The 22,378-nt window shown below is 42.9% G+C and overlaps 1 protein-coding gene across 3 annotated transcripts in view; it reads left to right on the forward strand.

The window, feature by feature from the left end:
- Positions 1-21,767, forward strand: part of VAPB (VAMP associated protein B and C) — a 56,805-nt gene extending 35,038 nt beyond the window's left edge. Inside the window, exons 3-6 of one of the 3 annotated variants that reach the window (XM_001135464.6) lie at positions 10,824-10,927; positions 15,156-15,236; positions 17,117-17,293; positions 20,292-21,767. In XM_001135464.6, the coding sequence (XP_001135464.1) occupies positions 10,824-10,927; positions 15,156-15,236; positions 17,117-17,293; positions 20,292-20,450 (521 nt within the window). In that variant the 3' untranslated portion in view covers positions 20,451-21,767. The remainder of the gene's footprint in view (positions 1-10,823; positions 10,928-15,155; positions 15,237-17,116; positions 17,294-20,291) is intronic. The other 2 variants (XM_054674818.2, XM_003317019.5) reach the window with 2 other exon arrangements.
- The last annotated feature ends 611 nt before the right edge of the window (positions 21,768-22,378 follow it).

Consider the following 22,378-nt stretch of genomic DNA (forward strand, 5'->3'; position numbering starts at 1 on the left):
AGCACATTTGTACTAGTCTCAGCACAAATAAATTAATCAGACTGTGAGGAGTTTGTTTTCTAAGACAGAATACACGAACTGGAAAATCCTGTAGAGAACACAAAGACACTTCAGTGTTAACTGATTTATAAATAAATGCAATTCATTATTTATTTGCTAGACTCAGAGTTCCATCCATGGACCCCTGAATAGGCAGAGGTCCACCAAGGTGGTCATGATCTCAACGTGTTCTGGACCCTAAAGGAAATAATAAATTTGCTCACAGTCTAACTAAAATGTCCAGCTTCTTTGCTTTAGGCTAGAATTATATCACCTCGTTTAGGTAATGCTGGTTATCTCCAGCTTATCAGGAGCTCTGCTTGGCATTTATGTATCTGTGTCTTTGATTAGTCTCAAAAAAGTGGATCAGTGACTTCATTCTGACCCTGTAAGCACCGTATGGTAGAGGACAGTCTTTCTCTATGCAGGCTTTGTGAGAGGACGGGGAGTGCGAGACTGAGGGCACTGCCATCAGAAACTGGAAGCCCTGTCTTGCCCTCTTGGAAGGGAGGGAGTGACTCTGGGAAGTAGGACAGAAGAAAAGCCAGCTGGTGGGGGTAAAGAAGGGTTTCCTCTTTGGGCTTCTCCAAGGATATTTCTAGGGAGAGTATGATTCAGGAATGCTTTGAATGTTGGAAGAGAAGAAGGTGCAAACCTATTAGCTAATGCAAAAAATGCAAATTAGCACCCAGAATGTGAGCTATTAAAACATTGAGTTCTGGTCTCAGTCTCATTGGGGAGAAAAAGCAAACATGTCAGAAGGAGCTTAGGAGTCTTGGAGTTGACAGTCTCCCAATAAAGTAAGGTGCCCACAGTAGGAACTGTGGTATGAAATGGTGTTTCAGCAGGAACTGCAGTGTTAGGAGGTATAGTACAGCACAGATTTTCCAGGTGTGTACCCTGGGCCAGCAGCAGCAGCAGCAGCCCACTTGGGGACCTGTTAGAAATTGGAGTGCTCATTCTCACTGCAGCCCTGCTAACACAGAAATTCTGGAGGTGGGGTCTAGCAGTCTGTGTTGTAGCAAACATTCCTGGTGACTCTGATACTACTGAAGTTTGAGAACTTTTCCCTCCAGAATTCTTATTTAAATTTTATTATATTTATATATTTATTTATTTTTGGTGAACTCTCTCTCTGTCACCCAGGCTGGAGTGCAGTGGTGCCATTTTAGCTCACTGCAACCTCCACCTCCTGGGTTCAAATGATTCTTGTGCCTCAGCTTCCCCAGTAGCCGGGATTACAGGTGTATGCCACCATGCCCAGCTAAATTTTTTGTATTTTTAGTTAGGGATGGGATTTCACAATGTTGGTCAGGCTGGCCTCAAACTCCTGGCCTCAAGTGATCTGCCTACCTCGGCCTCCCAAAGTGCTGGGATTACAGGTGTGAGCCACTGCACCTGGCCTTGTTTATTTACTTATTTATGGAGTTGGGGTCTTGCTGTGTTGTCTAGCCTGGAGTGCATGCCGCTCTCATAGCTCACTGTAGCCTCAAATTTCTGGGCTCAAGCAGTCCTCTTGCCTCAGCCTCCCAAGTAGCTGGGACTACAGACATGCACCACCATGCCTGGCTATTCCTTACAGAGTTCTGTTAGTGGATTCAGTCCTGGAAGATGGGGTATATTGACATGTGAGTAGAGTAAGGGAGAATCAAGAGAAACGTGTCAGGCAGGGCCGACATGATAAGAGGAGACTTTGATGATGATAGGAGAGCATCACTGGGTGTAAGGACATAGGGGCATGATGTGTGGCCTGAGTGATGCGCACACCTGTTGGAGCAGAAGGGAGGCCTGCCAATAAGAGACCAAGAAATCCAAGAAGGGCCAGATTGTGAAAAGCTGAACTGATTGCCTTTTACTTACGAAATAGTTACTCTTATAGGAGGTTTTTGATCTGAGGAATTACCATGATACAAGTAGGGTATCAAGGTACGATTAAATTTGTGGAGTTTGTAGGGGCTAGGCAGGGTGATTTGGATGGGAAAGAAACTAGAAGAAACTTGGAAAAATCTAGAAGGATCTGTGGGCCTCAGCTGAGATTGTGGGCACGTAAAATGTGGAGAGAGAGATTTCGAAGATAAGATTCTGAGATTTAAAAAAAGTGAAGCATGTGCTGTAGTACTTGTTAGACTTTATTTGCTCTGTTACTGTTATGATGCAGATGAAAGTGATCTGTGATCTGTTACCATTATGATGCAGGCGAAAGTGATCCATGATCTGTTACCATGATGATGCAAGTGAAAGTGATCTGTGATCTGTTACCATTATGATGCAGGCGAAAGTGATCCGTGATCTGTTACCATTATGATGCAGACGAAAGTGATCCGTGATCTGTTACCATTATGATGCAGGCGAAAGTGATCTGTGATCTGTTACCATTATGATGCAGATGAAAGTGATCCATGATCTGTTACCATTATGATGCAGGCGAAAGTGATCTGTGATCTGTTACCATTATGATGCAGGCGAAAGTGATCCGTCATCGGTTACCATTATGATGCAGACGAAAGTGATCCGTGATCTGTTACCATTATGATGCAGGCGAAAGTGATCTGTGATCTGTGATCTGTTACCATTATGATGCAGATGAAAGTGATCTGTGATCTGTTACCATTATGATGCAGGCGAAAGTGATCCATGGTCTGTTACCATTATGATGCAGGCAAAAGTGATCTGTGATCTGTTACCATTATGATGCAGACGAAAGTGATCCGTGATCTGTTACCATTATGATGCAGACGAAAGTGATCTGTGATCTGTTACCATTATGATGCAGGCGAAAGTGATCCATGGTCTTACCATTATGATGCAGGCGAAAGTGATCTTTGATCTGTTACCATTATGATGCAGGCGAAAGTGATCTGTGATCTGTTACCATTATGATGCAGACGAAAGTGATCCCTGATCTGTTACCATTATGATGCAGGTGAAAGTGATCCCTGATCTGTTACCATTATGATGCAGGCGAAAGTGATCTTTGATCTGTTACCATTATGATGCAGGCGAAAGTGATCTGTGATCTGTTACCATTATGATTCAGGCGAAAGTGATCTGTGGTCTGTTACCATTATGATGCAGGTGAAAGTGATCCGTGATCTGTTACCATTATGATGCAGACGAAAGTGATCTGTGATCTGTTACCATTATGATGCAGACGAAAGTGATCCGTGGTCTGTTACCATTATGATTCAGGCGAAAGTGATCTGTGATCTGTTACCATTATGATGCAGGTGAAAGTGATCCGTGATCTGTTACCATTATGATGCAGACAAAAGTGATCCGTGATCTGTTACCATTATGATGCAGACGAAAGTGATCTGTGATCTGTTACCATTATGATGCAGGCAAAAGTGATCTGTGATCTGTTACCATTATGATGCAGATGAAAGTGATCCGTGATCTGTTACCATTATGATGTAGACGAAAGTGATTTGTGATCTCTTAGCATTATGATGCAGGCGAAAGTGATCTGTGATCTGTTACCATTATGATGCAGGCGAAAGTGATCTGTGATCTGTTACCATTATGATGCAGGCGAAAGTGATCCGTCATCTGTTACCATTATGATGCAGGCGAAAGTGATCTGTGATCTGTTACCATTATGATGCAGGTGAAAGTGATCTGTGATCTGTTACCATTATGATGCAGATGAAAGCGATCCGTGATCTGTTACCATTATGATGCAGGCAAAAGTGATCCGTCATCTGTTACCATTATGCTGCAGACGGAAGTGATCCTTGATCTGTTACCATTATGATGCAGGTGAAAGTGATCTGTGATCTGTTACCATTATGATGCAGATGAAAGTGATCCGTGATCTGTTACCATTATGATACAGACGAAAGTGATCCGTGATCTGTTACCATTATGATGCAGGCGAAAGTGATCTGTGATCTGGTACCATTATGATGTAGATGAAAGTGATTTGTGATCTCTTAGCATTATGATGCAGGCGAAAGTGATCTGTGATCTGTTACCATTATGATGCAGGCGAAAGTGATCTGTGATCTGTTACCATTATGATGCAGGTGAAAGTGATCTGTGATCTGTTACCATTACGATGCAGGTGAAAGTGATCTGTGATCTGTTACCATTATGATGCAGATGAAAGTGATCCCTGATCTGTTACCATTATGATGCAGGCGAAAGTGATCTGTGATCTGTTACCATTATGATGCAGGCGAAAGTGATCTGTGATCTGTTAGAATTATGATGCAGTCGAAAGTGATCTGTGATTTGCTTGGGTTCTCAGAAGCAGCATTTATGCTGCATTTAATCAAGTCATCATTACTCCAAGGGGTGTGTGTGTATGTTTTAAGTAGCGTATCTTCTGTGTTTCTTCTCTGTTGAGGCAACTCTGATCTTAATGATCCAATGTTTTATGACCCCAAAGGCCCTTTCTTAACAGGATCCCAGTTTGCAATCTGTAATACAACAGGCATTGTATCACAAAGCATTAATGTAGATGAGTAGTGACCTGGCTTCCAGGCTGTCTTCTGGTAACAGGCTTCTTTTTAGTGTAGTATCAGCAGATACATTTTAAAAGTAGGATAGATGGTTCATTTAAGAGGGCTTTATCATCAGTATTCACTTGAATACCAGAGATACTGGTGAATACCATTTGGTGTAGCGTAACAGTGCTTAAACTTTTTGGTCTCAGGACCCCTTTAAATTCTTAAAAATGAAGATGCAGCTGGGCACAGTGGCAGGCACCTATAGTCCTAGCTACTCAGGAGGCTAAGGCGGGAGGATCACTTGAGCCCAGGAGTTGGAGGCCAGTCTGGATAACATAGCAAGACCCCATCTCTTGAAAAAAAGTGAAAGTGAAATAAATTTAAGTTAATGGGAAACTCTTTTATAGTCTGCCATGGTAAAAAGTACATAATTTCTGTCACAATTGCACGTATGGAGCTGAAAGAACTAATGATTAGCAACATTCTGTCATGTTTTTATAAAGTTCCCACTAATAGGATAGAGCAAATTGAATTTGACATGAGATGATAGTAGCTGAGAAATACAAACTCTTTGATGTGAGTTAGGGGCCATGTTATGCAGGATGTGGATACTGAGATACTCCAGAAGTTTATGAAGTTTCACAGAATCTGGGTGTCCCAAATCCTCACTGTGGCTCGCTGATGTAGGAGGCCACAAGCCAAGGAGAGCTGGCGATGAAAAACACCCCCATTTGCTGTTCCAGGCTGGTAGAAATCTAGAAGTGAGTCTTTGGGGCCTGAGCTGAGATTGTAGGCGTGTAAATGCAAAGAGATTTCAAAGATGAGATTCTGAGATTTAAAAAATGAAGCATATGCCATGGTGCTTGTTAGACTTTTTTTTTTTTTTTTTTTTCCAAAGCAGAAAACTTTTATCAGATCAAAAACCTCCCATAACTACCCACCTTATACCCAGAACTTCCTGAAAGTTGACATGCCGGTAGGGCACAGTTTTTATTCCCAATTGATAAGTTTCCATTCACCAATGCATGTAGGCATCTGTGTATATATCTCCTCAGTCCTCCGCTTTTGCAGAAGGGCTGTTGGACCTGCTACCTCAGGCTGTCGCCGGTGCTCTGTTAAAGTGATTGCTTACACCCACTGCCTTGTGTGCTTGCATGCCTGTTTATGTCTTCTCCTCTGCCCATGAAATGGTCCTTCCATGTCTACACTGTGGTGACTTGGTAGGTAGGATGTTCTAGGCCTGGAGCTGTGCTGGTGACATCTGTAAGGTCTGCAGTAAGGGGGCAGTATATCTCAGACAGTGCCCTTTTGTGGAGGTAGAGCAAGCAGTTGCAAAGGCGTTTGATTCGAGGAGCATAGGGAACGCCCATTCCTTCCGTAAGGGATGTGTGTGCATGCATATGTGCCTCTGTTTTCACCTGAGGGCCAGGTACGTCCCGAAAACTCAAGACCTGGTTTGTGTAAATCTCCTTTCTCTTTTTAAACTGCAGATTCTCCCAAGAGGGGTACTACACAGAGCCACCAGTGTGTTATTACTTGACCGCATTGACTTATTTAACTATATTTTTACCTCCTGGAGGGCCTGTGAGACCATTTGGTGTAGCATAACAGTGCTCAAACTTTTTGGTCTCAGGACCCCTTTACATTCTTAAAAATGAAGACGCAGCTGGGCACAGTGGCAGGCACCTATAGTCCTAGCTACTCAGGAGGCTAAGGCAGGAGGATCACTTGAGCCCAGGAGTTGGAGGCCAGCCTGGACAACATAGCAAGACCTCATCTCTTAAAAAAAAAAAAAGTAAGACCCAAAAAGCTTTTGGTTTGTGGGGTATATCAATATTTATTATATTAAAAATTAAACTGAAAATTCTTATAATTATTTAAGAATAACATAATTACATGTTAACAGAGTAACATTTTTAATGAAAAATAACTTTTCAAAAAAATTAGGAGACTGATACTTGACATTTTTTCATTTTTTGCCAATTTTTCTTTTTTTTTTTGAGGTGGAGTCTCTGTCGCTCAGGCTGTAATGCAGTGGCACAATCTTGCCACTGCACTCCAGCATGAGGGACAGAGTGAGACTCCATCTTCCCAGGTTCAAGTGATTCTCATGCCTCAGCCTCCCGAATAGCTGGGATTACAGGTGCCCGCCACCGTGCCTGGCTAGTTTTTGTATTTTCAGTAGAGACAGGTTTTGCCTCTTGGCCAGGCTGGTCACAAATTCCTGGCCTCAGGTGATCCACCCACCTTGGCCTCCCAAAGTGCTGGGATTACAGCCGTGAGCCGCTGTGCCTGGCCTGCAAATTTCATTTTTCTTTTTTTTTTGTTTTGAGACAGAGTCTCACTCTTGTCGCCCAGGCTGGAGTGCAGTGGCGCAGTCTTGGCTCACTGCAATCTCCACCTCGCAGGTTTAAGCGATTCTCCTGCCTCAGCCTCCTGAGTAGCTGGGATTACAGGCATGCACCACCACACCCAGATAATTTTTGTATTTTTAGTAAAGAAAGGGTTTCACCATGTTGGCGAGGCTGGTCTGGAACTCTTGACCTCAGGTGATCCACCCGCCTCGGCCTCCCAAAGTGCTGGGATTACAGGCGTGAGCCACTGCGCCCTGCCGCACATTTCTTTAGTGTCTGTTTCAATAGAAGACAGGCTGGATGCTCATATCTGCTTCTGCATTTAGTCTGTTAGGATGTGTTCTTTTGGTGAATGCATATGAAGAAAAACTGCTGTCACCACAGATATGTAGTTGGAAAAGGGGAGAGTATGTTTAATTGCTTTTTCAGATAAATCTGAACATTCTTCGATGCTACACCAAAACTTGACAAGTGTTACTTTCTTCAAGGTTATTAGTATGATGTGGAATCTGAAGCCATGTCTGTGACTTTTTGAACATTGTTTCACTAAAACACATCAGTCTCTGTTGTACTTTGAATGGATTTTGTGATATCATGCATGGATTGTTTGGAAACCATTTGCTGAGTGTTGCAGAGCTTCCAAATGTTGGCATATTGCATTGTACACTCACAAAAAAATCACATTCATTTCTTTTCCTGATGATCTCATTGGAAAAGTCTGTAAGTATTTGCAGAACCATGAAGCTCTGGTTGGCAGATGAAAGTATTCCACAATTATAGTTTTTGCCTAAAAGCCTGTATTTTATCATTGACAGTAACTACTGTAAATTGTTTTTCTCTAGAGTCAAAGCCAGGTTTGAGCCCTGGCACTCTTGTTTAATATGCTGGCCATGGGACCCGGGTGAGCCCACTTAGCGCCTTTCTGAGCCCTTATCTTGTTTGTTTTTGTTTTTTCTTTTTTTTTTAAGAGACTGGGTCTTGCTCTGTCATCCAGGCTGGAGTTCAGTGGTGCTATCATAGCTCTCTGCAGCCTCCATCTCCCAGGCCTAAGCAGTCCTTCCACCTCAATCTCAGCCTCTCAAGTAGCTGGGACTATAGGCTACCATGCCCAGCTAATTTTTTTGTGGTAGAGATGGGGTCTTGCTTTGTCACCCAGGTTGGTCTTGAACTCAAGTGATCCTCCCGCCTTGGCCTCCCAAAGTGCTGGTGTTAACAGTTGTGAGCCACCATGCCTGGCAACCCTTATCTTTTTATCTTGAAAAAGGAGACGTGCTGCTTTGATGGATTGTTGTGAGTAGTAAATGGGAGCACTAAGGAGAATTTGCCTTCTGTGGTACCTGTTACACAGGAGGCATGAGTAAAGATTCTTTTCCTTTCTTTCCTTCTTGGGCCATCATGAAAGTATTGGGGATGAAGAAGCTGAGGGATGATGGAGAAATGGAAAGGAAGGACCTGTTTTCCCTTGGGGCATTCTTAGAACCCAGGCAGAGCTCTGGACACAGTGCTCTTGGCTGTACTTTTTTACTCCCACTGCCTCTAGGAAGGTGATGAATGGGAAGGGGCAGGCAGAGCTTCCTGGGGCTGTTTTTTGGGGGTGTGTTCTGTTCTCTGGACCCATTGGTTTTTGTATTTCATCTAAATAGCTTCTCTAAAAATTAGCATTTTCCTTGGATTGCTGTCATGTGAGCATCAGGGATCTTTACAAATAAACCTTGTTCCTCCTCAGAGCTCTCCAGAGTGGTAGACTTGGGAGTGGTGCAATAGCTGTTCACAGCTGGGAGAACAGAGGCTCAAGGGTAAGACGGTGTTTACTACTAGATCTGTGCCCTGCCAAAAATCTAAGAGTAGTTCAGGTCAAAGTTCTCTTCTTTCCTAAACTGAAAAATACCAGAGCATGATTTTGTCACAGCCAAGGAAGACCTGAAATTCTTAAAACTGAATTCACTTTAATTTTAGAAAGGGAACATTAATCTAACAGTGAATCCCAGCTCCAAAGAAGGTTGACAGTCCCTGTCCAGGAAGGTTCACAGAGCATGTAAAGACATTGGCTCTTTACTTTAAAATGTGTGTTTTCCTTATTGCAATCTTGGGGGCAGGAAAAAAACACATTGGGAATTTGGCTTTCAGAAAAAGCATTGACCTGCCAGTCTGGTCATTTGTCCCTGAGGTTAAGTGTCAAGCCCAGGTCGGTAAATGTTCCAGGTCTGTCTGTAGGAAAGATCAGCTCTTGCCAGCTCAATGATGCCAGAGAAAGAGTTATGTTGATAAAAGGTTTACTCTCTGACAGTTATTGAATTTTGTCCTGAAGAAGTCTCCCAGCAAGGCTTCCTGTAGCTCAGGGCCTTCAGGTGGGTCTTGTGGGCAGTGAAGCTGTCTGGGTGACTAGGGACACCAGTGCATTTAAGTCCAATACATGGTTAGGTCTCAGTGGACTTTCTCTGTTCACATGATGAAAAGTGCTACTGCATCCCTAAGATGGATGGGGGAGGTTGGTATTTCTATCCTGTTTTGTGAATGGTTCCATTAGCTTTGTCGTGGGGCCTGGGTGCCAGATATAAATCTAGCTCATATTGGAGTGACTAGTGTGGTGAAAGGGGTGCTAGACTGCACTTGGAGTCAAGTCTTGGCTCTTTGTCCCAGTGTTGCCACTTCTTAACATTGTGACTTTGAGGGAGCCACTTCACTTTGTGGAATCCCAGATTCTTCATTTGTAGACCAGGGCTATCCTGCTTTCTATCTGCTGCTGGCTGTGGTTGATTGTGTGGCTCTAGAGGAAGCACCTGGGAAGTCCTAAGTTGGGGTTTCAGGGCAAGAGAATGCTGATGAGGGCCCAGCAGAAAGGTGGTAGAAGCCCTGCTGGTGAGAAGCATAAGACTTGTACTGTCAGAGGACAAGGCACCAGTCCTTTGTGGTGGCTGTGAGCTTAGGTCCCCACACCAACTGCCTGGGTTTGAGTCTGCACTCCACCAACGTGTAACCTTGGGCAAATTCACCTCTCTGTGTTCATTCTTTTCATGTGAAAAGTAGACACCAGAATAGCCCCTCTCCCCCAACAATAGTACCTACTTTTTAAGGATTAAATGAGATGATGGTAAACCTAAGGGACAGAGCCCAGTTTCTGGCACATGGAGATACTCAGTCCATGCCCACTGTTGTGGTCAAGGCCACAGTAGGCTTTCCCTGCATGTGAAGTTGTCTCAGGGAACTTCACTAGATGTGTGGGTTAGCCAAAGCCTTGTAGCAAAGTAACGTATTTTAAAGCAGCCATCATTTGATAGGAGTAGGCCCAGCTGTACTCTAGGAAGTAGGCTGAAGGGAGCCACTTGGGGTAGGAAGGCACCTCCCTCCATGCAGTGGGTGTGACTCACCCACAGGATCCTCTGTGTGAGATTTCTCTAGGTTCTTAGGGAAAAAAAGGGGGAGTGTAAGCTGATACCATTTTCTCTGCTGTGTGAGTGTCCTGATTGTAAAAATTTTCTAGCTTTCTATTGGCAAAATTGTATTTCAAGGATTACCTTGATTAGCTATATGAGAAATGGGTTGGAGAGAAGCTACAACAGTTCCTTAAATGTTCTTAAACATCTTAGATTATTCTATTTAATTCCTGAAAAGATCATTTGGATATGTTTTCTTGAGCAAAACAGGCAGATGGTGTTGCTACCCAGTTTCCCAATTCTGTAAGGCCTGTAGCAGACATTTATGGTAGGCTTGCAGTAGTGAAAGATCCATGGACTAGGAATCAGAAGACTGGGTCCTCGGCCTTATTCCCAGCTCTGTCATGCCTGATTTTGTGGCTCTTAGGTTGGTGACCTGCAAAATGGAGATGTTGGTCATCCTTGCTTACTTCACCAGGGGCGTCCATCCTAAGACATAAGAGAATGCCGGTAAATTGCTTTACAACCAAGGTACAAGTATTAGCATAATAAATGGCACTGACAACCAAGCTCTGACCCTCCTAATGAAATATTTTCTTTCTCAGTGATGTTACAGCCTTTCGATTATGATCCCAATGAGAAAAGTAAACACAAGTTTATGGTTCAGTCTATGTTTGCTCCAACTGACACTTCAGATATGGAAGCAGTAGTAAGTACTGAATGCTTCTTATTTTTTTCAGTAATAATAATTTTAAAAACCAATTAGATATGGAATTGTGGGTGCATGCATTTCAAAATATGTCAAAATTATTTAAAAGGGAATAGTTTTTTTTCAAGGAGGTTTGTACTTTATCTACCTTTATGGTTTTTCTAAAACTTTGAGGAATAATTTTAACATTTTTTGTGACTTTCTAGAAGGCTGTTCTTTTCTGACTTTCCTGAGCTCAGTGTGCTTCAGCAGCTCCTTGCACTGGTGGATGGTGTCTTGCATGGTTAGGGATTGCCTTCTTTCGCCTCTCCTTTCTGCCCCGACAGAAAAGGATACTTTTCATTGTCCCGCCTTTTTCTTACTTGTCTTCTCATCCCCCACAAACTCAAGAGCCATGTGAGAGTGTCAGTGCTGAATGTCCTCAGCCATTTAGACATACATGTTTGTGGCTTTGTTCTAGTAAATATGCTTATTTATTTTCCCCCCTGCTTAAATCTATGTTTAACTTTTCTCTAATTTTGATAAAATTAAGATGACTTCATTTTTATAAAAGAAATAAGTGATGTTAGTGATGGTTTTGGGAAAAAAAAAGAGTATAATGGACATTCCCTCCAAAACGAGCTTTTTATACATTTGAATAAGCCCATTGGCATTCTGGGGCTGGGAGTTGAATTGAAATCTACAGTACAACCCACAGCCCCAGCAGGGACAGATGCGCTTGTCCTTACAGTTCAGGAAAGCAGGACAGGGTTGCCTCATACCACTTGCATTGCTCTCCAGTTTGGGCCAGCCCAAAGGGGAGCCCCGAGTCATCCACGGCAGGTCTGCCCACCTGAGTCCACTGTTCATCACACCATACTGCAGTTCTCCTCTGTCTGAGTTTCATACCAAGGGCAACTCAGGCCAAGACCACCCCATGCCCTATGTCACCACATAGCCTTTTGTTTAAGTTCTGGAGAAGCATCTCCACTGATGTTTCACTTGTAGGCAGAAAATGAAGGAGGAGGCCAGATATTTTTGACTTTTAGAGAGATCAGTGATAATAGGCTGTCTTCTTTTCATAAGAACAATTCTTATGAAAACTTTCTCTGATTTTCTGCAACATGATGTGTTACTTCATGTTAATTTGTGTGATCAAAGAAACATGGCAGATAGAAAATAATGGAAGATCCAAGGGTGTGTTCTGTTTGGCTTTTGCTGCATGGCATAGTGAAAAGAGCATGGGCTTGGGTGTTTTCGAGCTGAGTTCTTCCTTTTACTAACGTTGTGGCTGGGAGCAGGTTTTATTAACTCTGTTGAGGTTTTGATCATTTGTAAAATAGGGATAAAAATGCAGCTCACACGGTGGTGAGTATGAAGTGTGCCTGTGTAAGTGCCTGGTGGGTCCAGTGTCTGACACTTGCTTATCAGAGTGTGTAATAGGCCAGTCACTGCATATATAGTAAAGGGTCATTTTAGTTCCTTGTATGATGATATAATAGTTAAAATTTTTTTTATATAAAATGTACATTGTGGGAAATTTTGGAAATACACAAATGAAAAAAATTTAAAGTGACCCATAGTTCTTTTCTACTAGGCCTAACCATCATTAATGAGAAATGAGAGCTTTGTGTTTTTCTTCCTTTTTTTTTTTTTTTTTTGGAGACATGATTTTACTGTGTCACCTAGGCTGGAATGCAGTGGAGTGATCTCAGCTCACTGCAGCCTCCACCTCCTGGGCTCAAGTGATCCTCCCACCTCAGCCTCCCAAGTAGCTGGGACCACAGGAGCGCACCACCATGCCTGGCTAATTTTTTGTAGAGACAGGTTTTCTCCATGTTGCCCAAGCTGGTCTCAAACTCCTGGACTCAAGCGATCTGCCCACCTCAGCCTCCCAAAGTGGTAGGATTACAGGCATGAGCCACTGCCCCAGCCTGCTTTTTCTTTATTTTAAAATGTTTTTCTTTTTATTGTGATATACAGAAAGTTGAAAAAATAGCATGGTGACCACTCATATGACTTTTACCTAGATTTACATTTGTTAACATGTTGTCACATTTGCTTCCTTTCTGTCACAAACTTTCTTATTTGCTTGAGATGCAAATTATGACACTTCACCCCTAAATGCTTCAGAGCAAGGACAGTCTCTTATATAGCCATGATACTATTAATCATAGCTGAAAAAATTAACTTCAATTCAGTATTATTATGTGATAAATTCATATTCATTATTTCCTAGTTGTTCCAAAAGTGGCCTTTAGTAGAGGACACCCAAACCTTTTTGTTTTTCAAACTTTGAACTTTTTTTTTTTTTTTTGAGACAAAGTCTTGCTTTGTCACCAAGGCTGAAGTGCAGTGGTGCAGTCATGGCTCGACCTCCACCTCAGCTGTTCGAGTAACTAAAACTACAGGCATGCCACCATGCCGGCTAATTTTTTATTTTTTTATAGAGTTGGGGTCTCACTATGTTGCCCAGGCTGGTCTTGAACTTCTGGGCTCAAGTGATCCTCCTGCCTCTGCCTCCCGAAGTGCTGGGATTACAGGTGTGAGCCACTGCACCCTGCCCAAACTTTGAACTTCTTTTTTTTTTTTAAGAGTCCAGGCCAGTTGACTTACAGAATGTCCTGTATTCTGGATTTATTTGATTATTTCCTCATGATTAAATTCAAGTTAAATGTATTTTGGCAAGAATATTCCATAGTTGGTATTTCATACCAGGTTGTTCCGCTGTTGGTGATGCTGTTTGATCACTTGGTTAAGATGGTGACTGCCAGCTCTCTCCACTGTCATAACACAAAGCACATTTGCCCCTGTGGTTAATAGGTAATCTGTGATACTCTGAGTCATCTGATACTTTGAGACCATGTGAATATCCTGCTCGCCAGCAGTCTTTCACCTGGTGCTTTTAGCATTCAGTGATGATCCTTGCTTGATACTTTTTTTGACTCATGTGGTAGGCACACGTGTACAGGTGTGTGTGTGCAGAGGAGCAGACTTCAGTATTCTTTGCGGTTTTTTCACTCAACATTCTGGACATTTTCTCCATCTAACTGAGTGCTCTTCAGCATCATTTGAGTGGCAGCATGCTGTTCGGTTTAGTGGATCTGCCATAATTTTTGTGGCAGTCCCCTAGGGTCAGATGTATAGATTGCTTTCCACTTTTGGTTCTTGGTACCTGTGTTACACTAGCTGCCTCTTGCATGGTTTTGGGAAGGGTTGAGGGCATGGGGGGTGGGGATGCCTTCTTTTTCTATATCATAACCTTGCTGCTATCCTGGTCTATAATCCTAGAATACCCTGGAATTCCCATCTTCTGCTGCCAAAAGGAGAAGTAATCAGGAGCATATCCTCTTAGGACATGGGATTTAGCTAGGAAGGTGCTCTCACTACAGCCTGGAGGGATGGAGATGGGTCTTGGGGTAGACACAGCCCACACACTGCCACAGTGACAGAGGAGGGATTTGGTAATGAATGTGTTCCGTTGGTAGTTGGCAGAGTGGTTCTGAAACTAGTCCCAGATAGTATGCGCTTATACTTTCTAGATACGCCTTTAAAATAAGTTTCATTTTCTCGTTTTAATTTAATTTATTATTTTTGAGACAGAGTCTCTCAGTGTCCCCCAGCCTGGAGTACAGTGGCGTGATCATGGCTCACTGCAGCCTCCACCTCCTGGGCCCAAGTGATTCTCCCTCCTCAGCCTCCTGAGTAGCTGGGACCACAGGCATGTGCCTCCATGCTCAGCTAATTTTTTAACTTTTTTGTAGAGATGACGTCTCCTTACGTTGTGCAGACTGGTCTCAAACTGCTGGGCTCAACCAGTCCTTCCACCTCAGCCTCCCAAAGTGCTGGGATTACAGGCATAAGCCACCATGCCCAGCTGAAAACAAGTTTTATTTTCATAAGGAGAGCCAAGGTTACCTGGTCATCCAGACATTGTTTAGAGGATTCCTTTTTGTTCAGTGGTGGGCCTGTCCCACAGAGTAGCAACATGGGGAGCATTGGTTGACTTTGAGGGGTCAGGCAGCAAGACTTCAGGGTTTATGAAGTGTAATAAATATTTTGAGAAAGTGAGTGTATTTAATCTTGTCATGTTACAAATATTGAAATCTCAGCAGACTTCAGTTCTTTATTTGATATACATCAGGGCTTTCTCATTAAGAGTATTTTTCTGAAATTGTCAGTTATAGGAAGAAAGTTATTCTTCCAGCAGGTTTATAATATCTTGATTATTAAATTTAAATTGTTTTAGTGGAAGGAGGCAAAACCGGAAGACCTTATGGATTCAAAACTTAGATGTGTGTTTGAATTGCCAGCAGAGAATGATAAACCAGTAAGTATGTTTATAGTTAACAATAATTGAATGTTGTAAGCTGATACTTATTTGCATACCATTTCCTGCAAAACCAAGATTTAAGTTGGCAAATTATTTTCCTTTATCTGATGTCTGAAGAAAAAAATAAGCTGAAGTCAGCAAATAAGTGGGCCTTTATGAAATCAGCCTTTGAAAAACTCACGGAAAGACAACTGATTGACAGTGTTTCCCCTTGAAAAGTGCAGCCCGATGGCCATTGAGATGTCATAAATCCTGAAGAGCTTCTGTGGCCTGGCAAAGGTATAGGTTGCTGTTAAACAGTGGGTGAGAGTGAAAGAGGGAGCAATTTGCCCTTTATCATGGTGCTTGATGGACGTGTGGGAAGCTTTCAAGTTCTCTTGTTTTACAAAGTGCCCTGTCAGCCTCCCTACCCCTTTTACCCTATCTACCTCTTCAAGCAAAGGCTGCTTTTAGATGAGGATTTCTCAGCCTCAGCACCGTTGATATTTGGGGCAGATCATTCTTGGTGGTGGAGGTTGCCCTGTGTACTGTAGGGTCTTTTATTAATAGCAGCATCCCTGGCTTCTGCCCTCTTGATACTGGTAGTACTTCCCAGTTGTGACAACTAAAAATGTCTCCAGATACTGCCACATATGTCCTGGAGGGCAATATCAACCCCCATTGAGAGTGATCCCATTCCGGTGTTGCCTGTGGGGAGAAGGAAGGAGCCCCATCCTCTAGGCTGTCCACTGTGAGCGCTTTACCTTTCATGATCCTCACTTGTGACCAGTTGAAGAAAGGAGACTGTATCTGAAATGCTAATTTGGACTTCCCTTCAACCTAGTCGAAAACATTTTAATTTTTATAAAAACACCAAAACTGTGAAAGCATGCAGCATGTGAAACTATCCTAGCCATTAATAGCTGGAGTTGGGAAACAGAAGTACCCTGAAATGTTGTGTTAACAGTATCTATGTTGGTCTGTGCGAGTGCTGTTGATTTGTGTCAAAACTACCTGAGATTTTATTTCTGCTGAATCATTTACCACTATCATTACCCTGTTTCTTTAAGTGGATAGTGGTCATTTTTTCCCTCTTCCCAGTGTACATCCTGTCACAGGAAGGTCAGTTTGGAAGCTGTGAAAGCAGTATTCTGGCCTCAGCTCTGTGATAGGTTGACTTGGTAGCCTGGGGCCTTGCTTCACAGGGCCTACTCTTCTCATCTGGAAAATGATGGGTAGAGCTAGATTCCAGGTCAGTGATCGTCAGTTACTCTTTCCCTGACAAGCTGCGTGCTTCCATGCCCTCCCTCCACTGACTGGCTCTCATCCCCTGTAAATCTCAAGAGGGGATCATAGCTGAATCTTGGCAGGGGAAATAAGGGGAGTATGTAACTTCCCAAGATTGAAACATTGCAGACACTGAGCTTGTTTCACCTTCATCCCAGCTTCCAAATGCTAAGTTGGTAAAGTAATTCGCCCTCTGTCTAATGCTCTCCCAAGCCTCCTAACCCCACCAAGGCAATCCTAAGGATGTTCACATCTTTGTGGTGACAGTAATTTGTGGCTAATAATTCCTGAGCTTGCACAATTACAGTATGCTGATTTTTCCATGGCAGGAATTTGATAGTGCAATATACACAGCCCTTTTTCTCTTTCTTTGAAGTATTAGTCTCAGCCGAACTTCATTATTTGCCCTTATCCATAATTTCTAGGGCCTTGTTGCTTTAGATTATTAAGATACCAGATAAAGTAATCCATTTTTAAAATAAATGTGACATTTTACAGTGTGGATGAAATGCTACCACGTTTGGTGTTTGCTGAGAACTACTTTACTTTGCATAAAAAAGTCCTTTATTACATGGTCGGTGACACTTAGGCTTTCATTTGTTTTTGAACAGCATGATGTAGAAATAAATAAAATTATATCCACAACTGCATCAAAGACAGAAACACCAATAGTGTCTAAGTCTCTGAGTTCTTCTTTGGATGACACTGAAGTTAAGAAGGTTATGGAAGAATGTAAGAGGCTGCAAGGTGAAGTTCAGAGGCTACGGGAGGAGAACAAGCAGTTCAAGGTAATAGTTTATTTTCTGGTAATCTACAGAAAACAAGGGCATTTTCACTAGCTTCTTGGGTGGGGAAGTTGATGAGCCAGTAAATATATAGATTTCTTTTTGCTTTTGGTATTTGGCTATTTTTTTCTCCCCAGGGAGAAATTTCCATGGCTTTCATGAGAGTCTCAAAAGGGTCCTTGGATCTGCCTAAATTAAGAACCACTGTCCCTTGATCAGAAATTTCTCAATTGTTGAAGCTCTTGTCCCCTTAAAAAAAAAAACAAAAACAAAAAACTTGGCCGGGTGCGGTGGCTCACGCCTGTAATCCCAGCACTTTGGGAGGCCAAGGCGAGCCGATCACAAGGTCAAGCGTTCAAGACCAGCCTGGCCAACAAAGTGAAACCCCGTCTCTAATAAAAAATACAAAAAATTAGTTGGGTGTGGTGGCAGGTGCCTGTAATCCCAGCCACTCGGGAGGCTGAGGCAGGAGAATCGCTTGAACCCAGGAGGCGGAGGTTGCAGTGAGCTGAGATCGTGCCACTGCCCTCCAGCCTGGGTGACAGAGCTAGACTTCGTCTCAAAAACAAAATAAACAAAACCCCAAACAACTCAAACTCTCCGTTGTTGTAAATTGAAAATAAATATTGAGACTAAAATAGTTTTTATTTTGAATATGCATTTTTAAACCACTTGGGTGAGAATCTTTTTTTCAGAGAGTGAATACTGACCTATACTCTGTTTTAATGCAAGTATAGTTCTGATTTTAGAAGACTCTAAATAGGTCTGGGCAGTTGTGGCTCATCAAAGTATTGATGTGGTGATGAGCTTGGAGGTGGGGTGCCTCACAGTGGATAGGAGGTGGAGATTATGGAAGGAAAATCTGAGCTTCTAGCTCGTGGACGAGGCAGTTGGCATTGGCAATGGAAGGTTGTATTGTACTGAGTGATGAAGTGGGGAGGCAGGGGGTGCTTCTTTCGGCTTGTGGTGGTGTGGAAGTTGCTCCCATCCAATATGAAATAGCTCTGAATCTGTGCTGGTCACAGCATCTCTTAGGCCTGTGTTTGCTAAACACCTCTAAGGCCCCTTCCAGCTTTAAAAGTATGAGTTTTCTTCTCTTTTACTCTGACAGTGAGGTAGATATAGGAGAACTGACAGCATTTGGGAAATGGCATCATCTTCTTCCTTTGCAGTGATCTTGATTTGCCTCAGTCAGTAACTTCTTTAGTGTGTAGTAAATTGTGAAGCTGACACTACTTTTTGGCTAAAAATCTAAGCTATGCCTGAAGCTTCTCGAGTGTATTTCTCTTCTGAAACAGAGTTCTGTGCTATTTAAAGTGGTAAATAGGTAGAAATAGCTTCTATATAACCCAATAAAATAAATGGTTTAGTTTGCTGGTTTTTTTTTTTTAAGCCAGTCGGACACCACCAGTTGTTTATCACTGTGCAGTGATACGGGCCATGCCCCATGAGCAGAATATCCTTAAAATATGATCAGACCAATCTCAACATTAGAAGATTCTTTATCCTGCCAAACACTGCCTTCTTGTTTTGTGTTGGTTTATTCTGTCATCTGGCCAACAAATTTACTGAGGGTCTAATATGTGCCTGGCACTGTGGATTCAAACACGAACAGTCCCTGCCCTTGAGGAGCTCTCTGTTGTTGGGATAGCAGGGAGAGACATAGACAGAAGTGATTACAAGCCAGTGTGATAAATGTCCCACAGAGATAGCAACAAATTGCAGGGAGAGTCAGCTCCATGGGACTCATCTGCCTGTGGTCCCCAGACCTACTAGGTACTCGGGTGGATGGGAGCGAATGGAAGGAAACGAAGAAAAGAAAGTACAGCTGGTGTGTGGGGTTTAAGGATGAGGAGATGAGGTAATTAGCAAGAGATCTCTCAGCAAAGATGAGTCTGGGCCAGAATAGAATGGCTTGATGCATGTCCCTCTTCAGGGATGTGGGCTTGGCTTTGAGAGCATGGAAATGGCATCATAGATCTACATAGTAACTTGCAGATTCTTAGGAAAGTGCAAGGCAGTTGTGGCAGTGGAGGTGAAGGAAGAAAAAATTTTTCATTTCTTACATTTCCATGTAGTTTGGGGACAAGGGGAGGGTGGGGAATATGGTCAAATATCTTTATATGTATGAAAAAGAATGTTGCTTCTTCAATGAGAAATCTATGCATTAAGTAGAAAATATCTGAGATGAGTGTACGAAGGCCAGTCACATTTTAATATTCCAAATATCATTTGATCCAGCAGTCTGGATGTAACTCATCAAGTACCAGCTATCTACAGAGCTCTGCATTTGAAAGCTTCCAGATGTCCCACTTTTAGGTTTTTTTTTTTTTTTTTTTTTTTAATATGGAGTCTCACTCTGTCACCCCAGGCTAATTTTTGTAATTTTAGTAGAGACGAGGTTTTACCATGTTGACCAAGGTAGTCTTGAACTCCTGAGCTCAGGTGATCCACCCGCCTCAGCCTCCCAAAGTACAGGGATTACAAGCATGAGCCACCGTGCCCAGTTGACTTTGTAGATTCTTTTATTTATATATTTATGTCTTGGGAAATGCCTGTGATTTTAAAAATCGATGATTTGATCAAGGAAGGCTATTCATTAGAGGCAGGAAGGACAGAGAGGTTGGGGTTGAAGAGAAGCATCTGGAAGACATGGCCATAAAGGTGGGTGGGGCCGAGGGTGCAGAGGGCCCAGTTGACCCTTTTAAGTGCTTTTTTCTGTAAATCACGGGAAACCAAGGAGCACCCTGTTTAGATTTCTGTTATAACTAGCAGCAGCAAGTGGAATGTATGAAAGAAAAGGGGGGACTGTTTTCTCAGTGGCTTCATCAGGCTAGCCCTTTCCCCTCTGTAGCCTGCAGTTTCTCCGTTTGCAAAATGAGGTTGGACCATATCATGTCATCTAACACTGGGCATAAACAGCCCATCCCGTTAAGCCGTACAGTTGACTCCCCTTTCTGGTGCCTTGGCTTGTCTTTGAAATGTGCGTTTGCTCCCGTAGGAAGAAGATGGACTGCGGATGAGGAAGACAGTGCAGAGCAACAGCCCCATTTCAGCATTAGCCCCAACTGGGAAGGAAGAAGGCCTTAGCACCCGGCTCTTGGCTCTGGTGGTTTTGTTCTTTATCGTTGGTGTAATTATTGGGAAGATTGCCTTGTAGAGGTAGCATGCACAGGATGGTAAATTGGATTGGTGGATCCACCATATCATGGGATTTAAATTTATCATAACCATGTGTAAAAAGAAATTAATGTATGATGACATCTCACAGGTCTTGCCTTTAAATTACCCCTCCCTGCACACACATACACAGATACACACACACAAATATAATGTAACGATCTTTTAGAAAGTTAAAAATGTATAGTAACTGATTGAGGGGGAAAAGAATGATCTTTATTAATGACAAGGGAAACCATGAGTAATGCCACAATGGCATATTGTAAATGTCATTTTAAACATTGGTAGGCCTTGGTACATGATGCTGGATTACCTCTCTTAAAATGACACCCTTCCTTGCCTGTTGGTGCTGGCCCTTGGGGAGCTGGAGCCCAGCATGGTGGGGAGTGCGGTCAGCTCCACACAGTAGTCCCCACGTGGCCCACTCCCGGCCCAGGCTGCTTTCCGTGTCTTCAGTTCTGTCCAAGCCATCAGCTCCTTGGGACTGATGAACAGAGTCAGAAGCCCAAAGGAATTGCACTGTGGCAGCATCAGACATACTCGTCATAAGTGAGAGGCGTGTGTTGACTGATTGACCCAGCGCTTTGGAAATAAATGGCAGTGCTTTGTTCACTTAAAGGGACCAAGCTAAATTTGTATTGGTTCATGTAGTGAAGTCAAACTGTTATTCAGAGATGTTTAATGCATATTTAACTTATTTAATGTATTTCATCTCATGTTTTCTTATTGTCACAAGAGTACAGTTAATGCTGCGTGCTGCCGAACTCTGTTGGGTGAACTGGTATTGCTGCTGGAGGGCTGTGGGCTCCTCTGTCTCTGGAGAGTCTGGTCATGTGGAGGTGGGGTTTATTGGGATGTTGGAGAAGAGCTGCCAGGAAGTGTTTTTTCTGGGTCAGTAAATAACAACTGTCATAGGGAGGGAAATTCTCAGTAGTGACAGTCAACTCTAGGTTACCTTTTTTAATGAAGAGTAGTCAGTCTTCTAGATTGTTCTTATACCACCTCTCAACCATTACTCACACTTCCAGTACCCAGGCCCAAGTCTGAGCCTGACCTCCCCTTGGGGACCTAGCCTGGAGTCAGGACAAATGGATCGGGCTGCAGAGGGTTAGAAGCGAGGGCACCAGCAGTTGTGGGTGGGGAGCAAGGGAAGAGAGAAACTCTTCAGCGAATCCTTCTAGTACTAGTTGAGAGTTTGACTGTGAATTAATTTTATGCCATAAAAGACCAACCCAGTTCTGTTTGACTATGTAGCATCTTGAAAAGAAAAATTATAATAAAGCCCCAAAATTAAGAATTCTTTTGTCATTTTGTCACATTTGCTCTATGGGGGGAATTATTATTTTATCATTTTTATTATTTCGCCATTGGAAGGTTAACTTTAAAATGAGCCCTATCACTGAGAAATACGTGTTTCATGATTTAACTCTGTGTGTGTGTGTGTGTGTGTGTATTTTTTTTTTGGTTGTCTTCAGCTGACAGTATGAAAAATGAAACTGCTGAAAAAGCTGAGCACCTGGTCACCCTTGGCCTTCCATTGCTTTGGCCTTCAGTAAAAAGCAGCCTCCCTTCTAGGTCAGGGAACCATGCCATTGAGACTAGTAACAGGCGTTCTGGGCACAGTCCCACTGTGCACAGGTTTGAGAGGACAAGTTCATCAGAAGGAAGGCAGTCCTTAGAAGTCACATACGTTGAGCCACGTTGCTCCTAAGCCTGGCTCTGTCAAGCTGGATCAGGGGCCTTGAAACTGGAAGTGGAAGTCTGTGGTTGGTCTGAGTAAGTAACTTCCTGTCTTCATGAAAAAAGTTGACTTTGAATCCCAGGTACTCACAGAAATGGTGAACAGACTTAGTTGTTACCCAGGCACCCATGGATTGTGTTGAGTGTGCAGACAGGGAGGCCACCCCA

The sequence above is a fragment of the Pan troglodytes genome, chromosome 21, assembly GCF_028858775.2.
Source record: "Pan troglodytes isolate AG18354 chromosome 21, NHGRI_mPanTro3-v2.0_pri, whole genome shotgun sequence".
Classification (NCBI taxonomy): Eukaryota; Metazoa; Chordata; class Mammalia; order Primates; family Hominidae; genus Pan; species Pan troglodytes.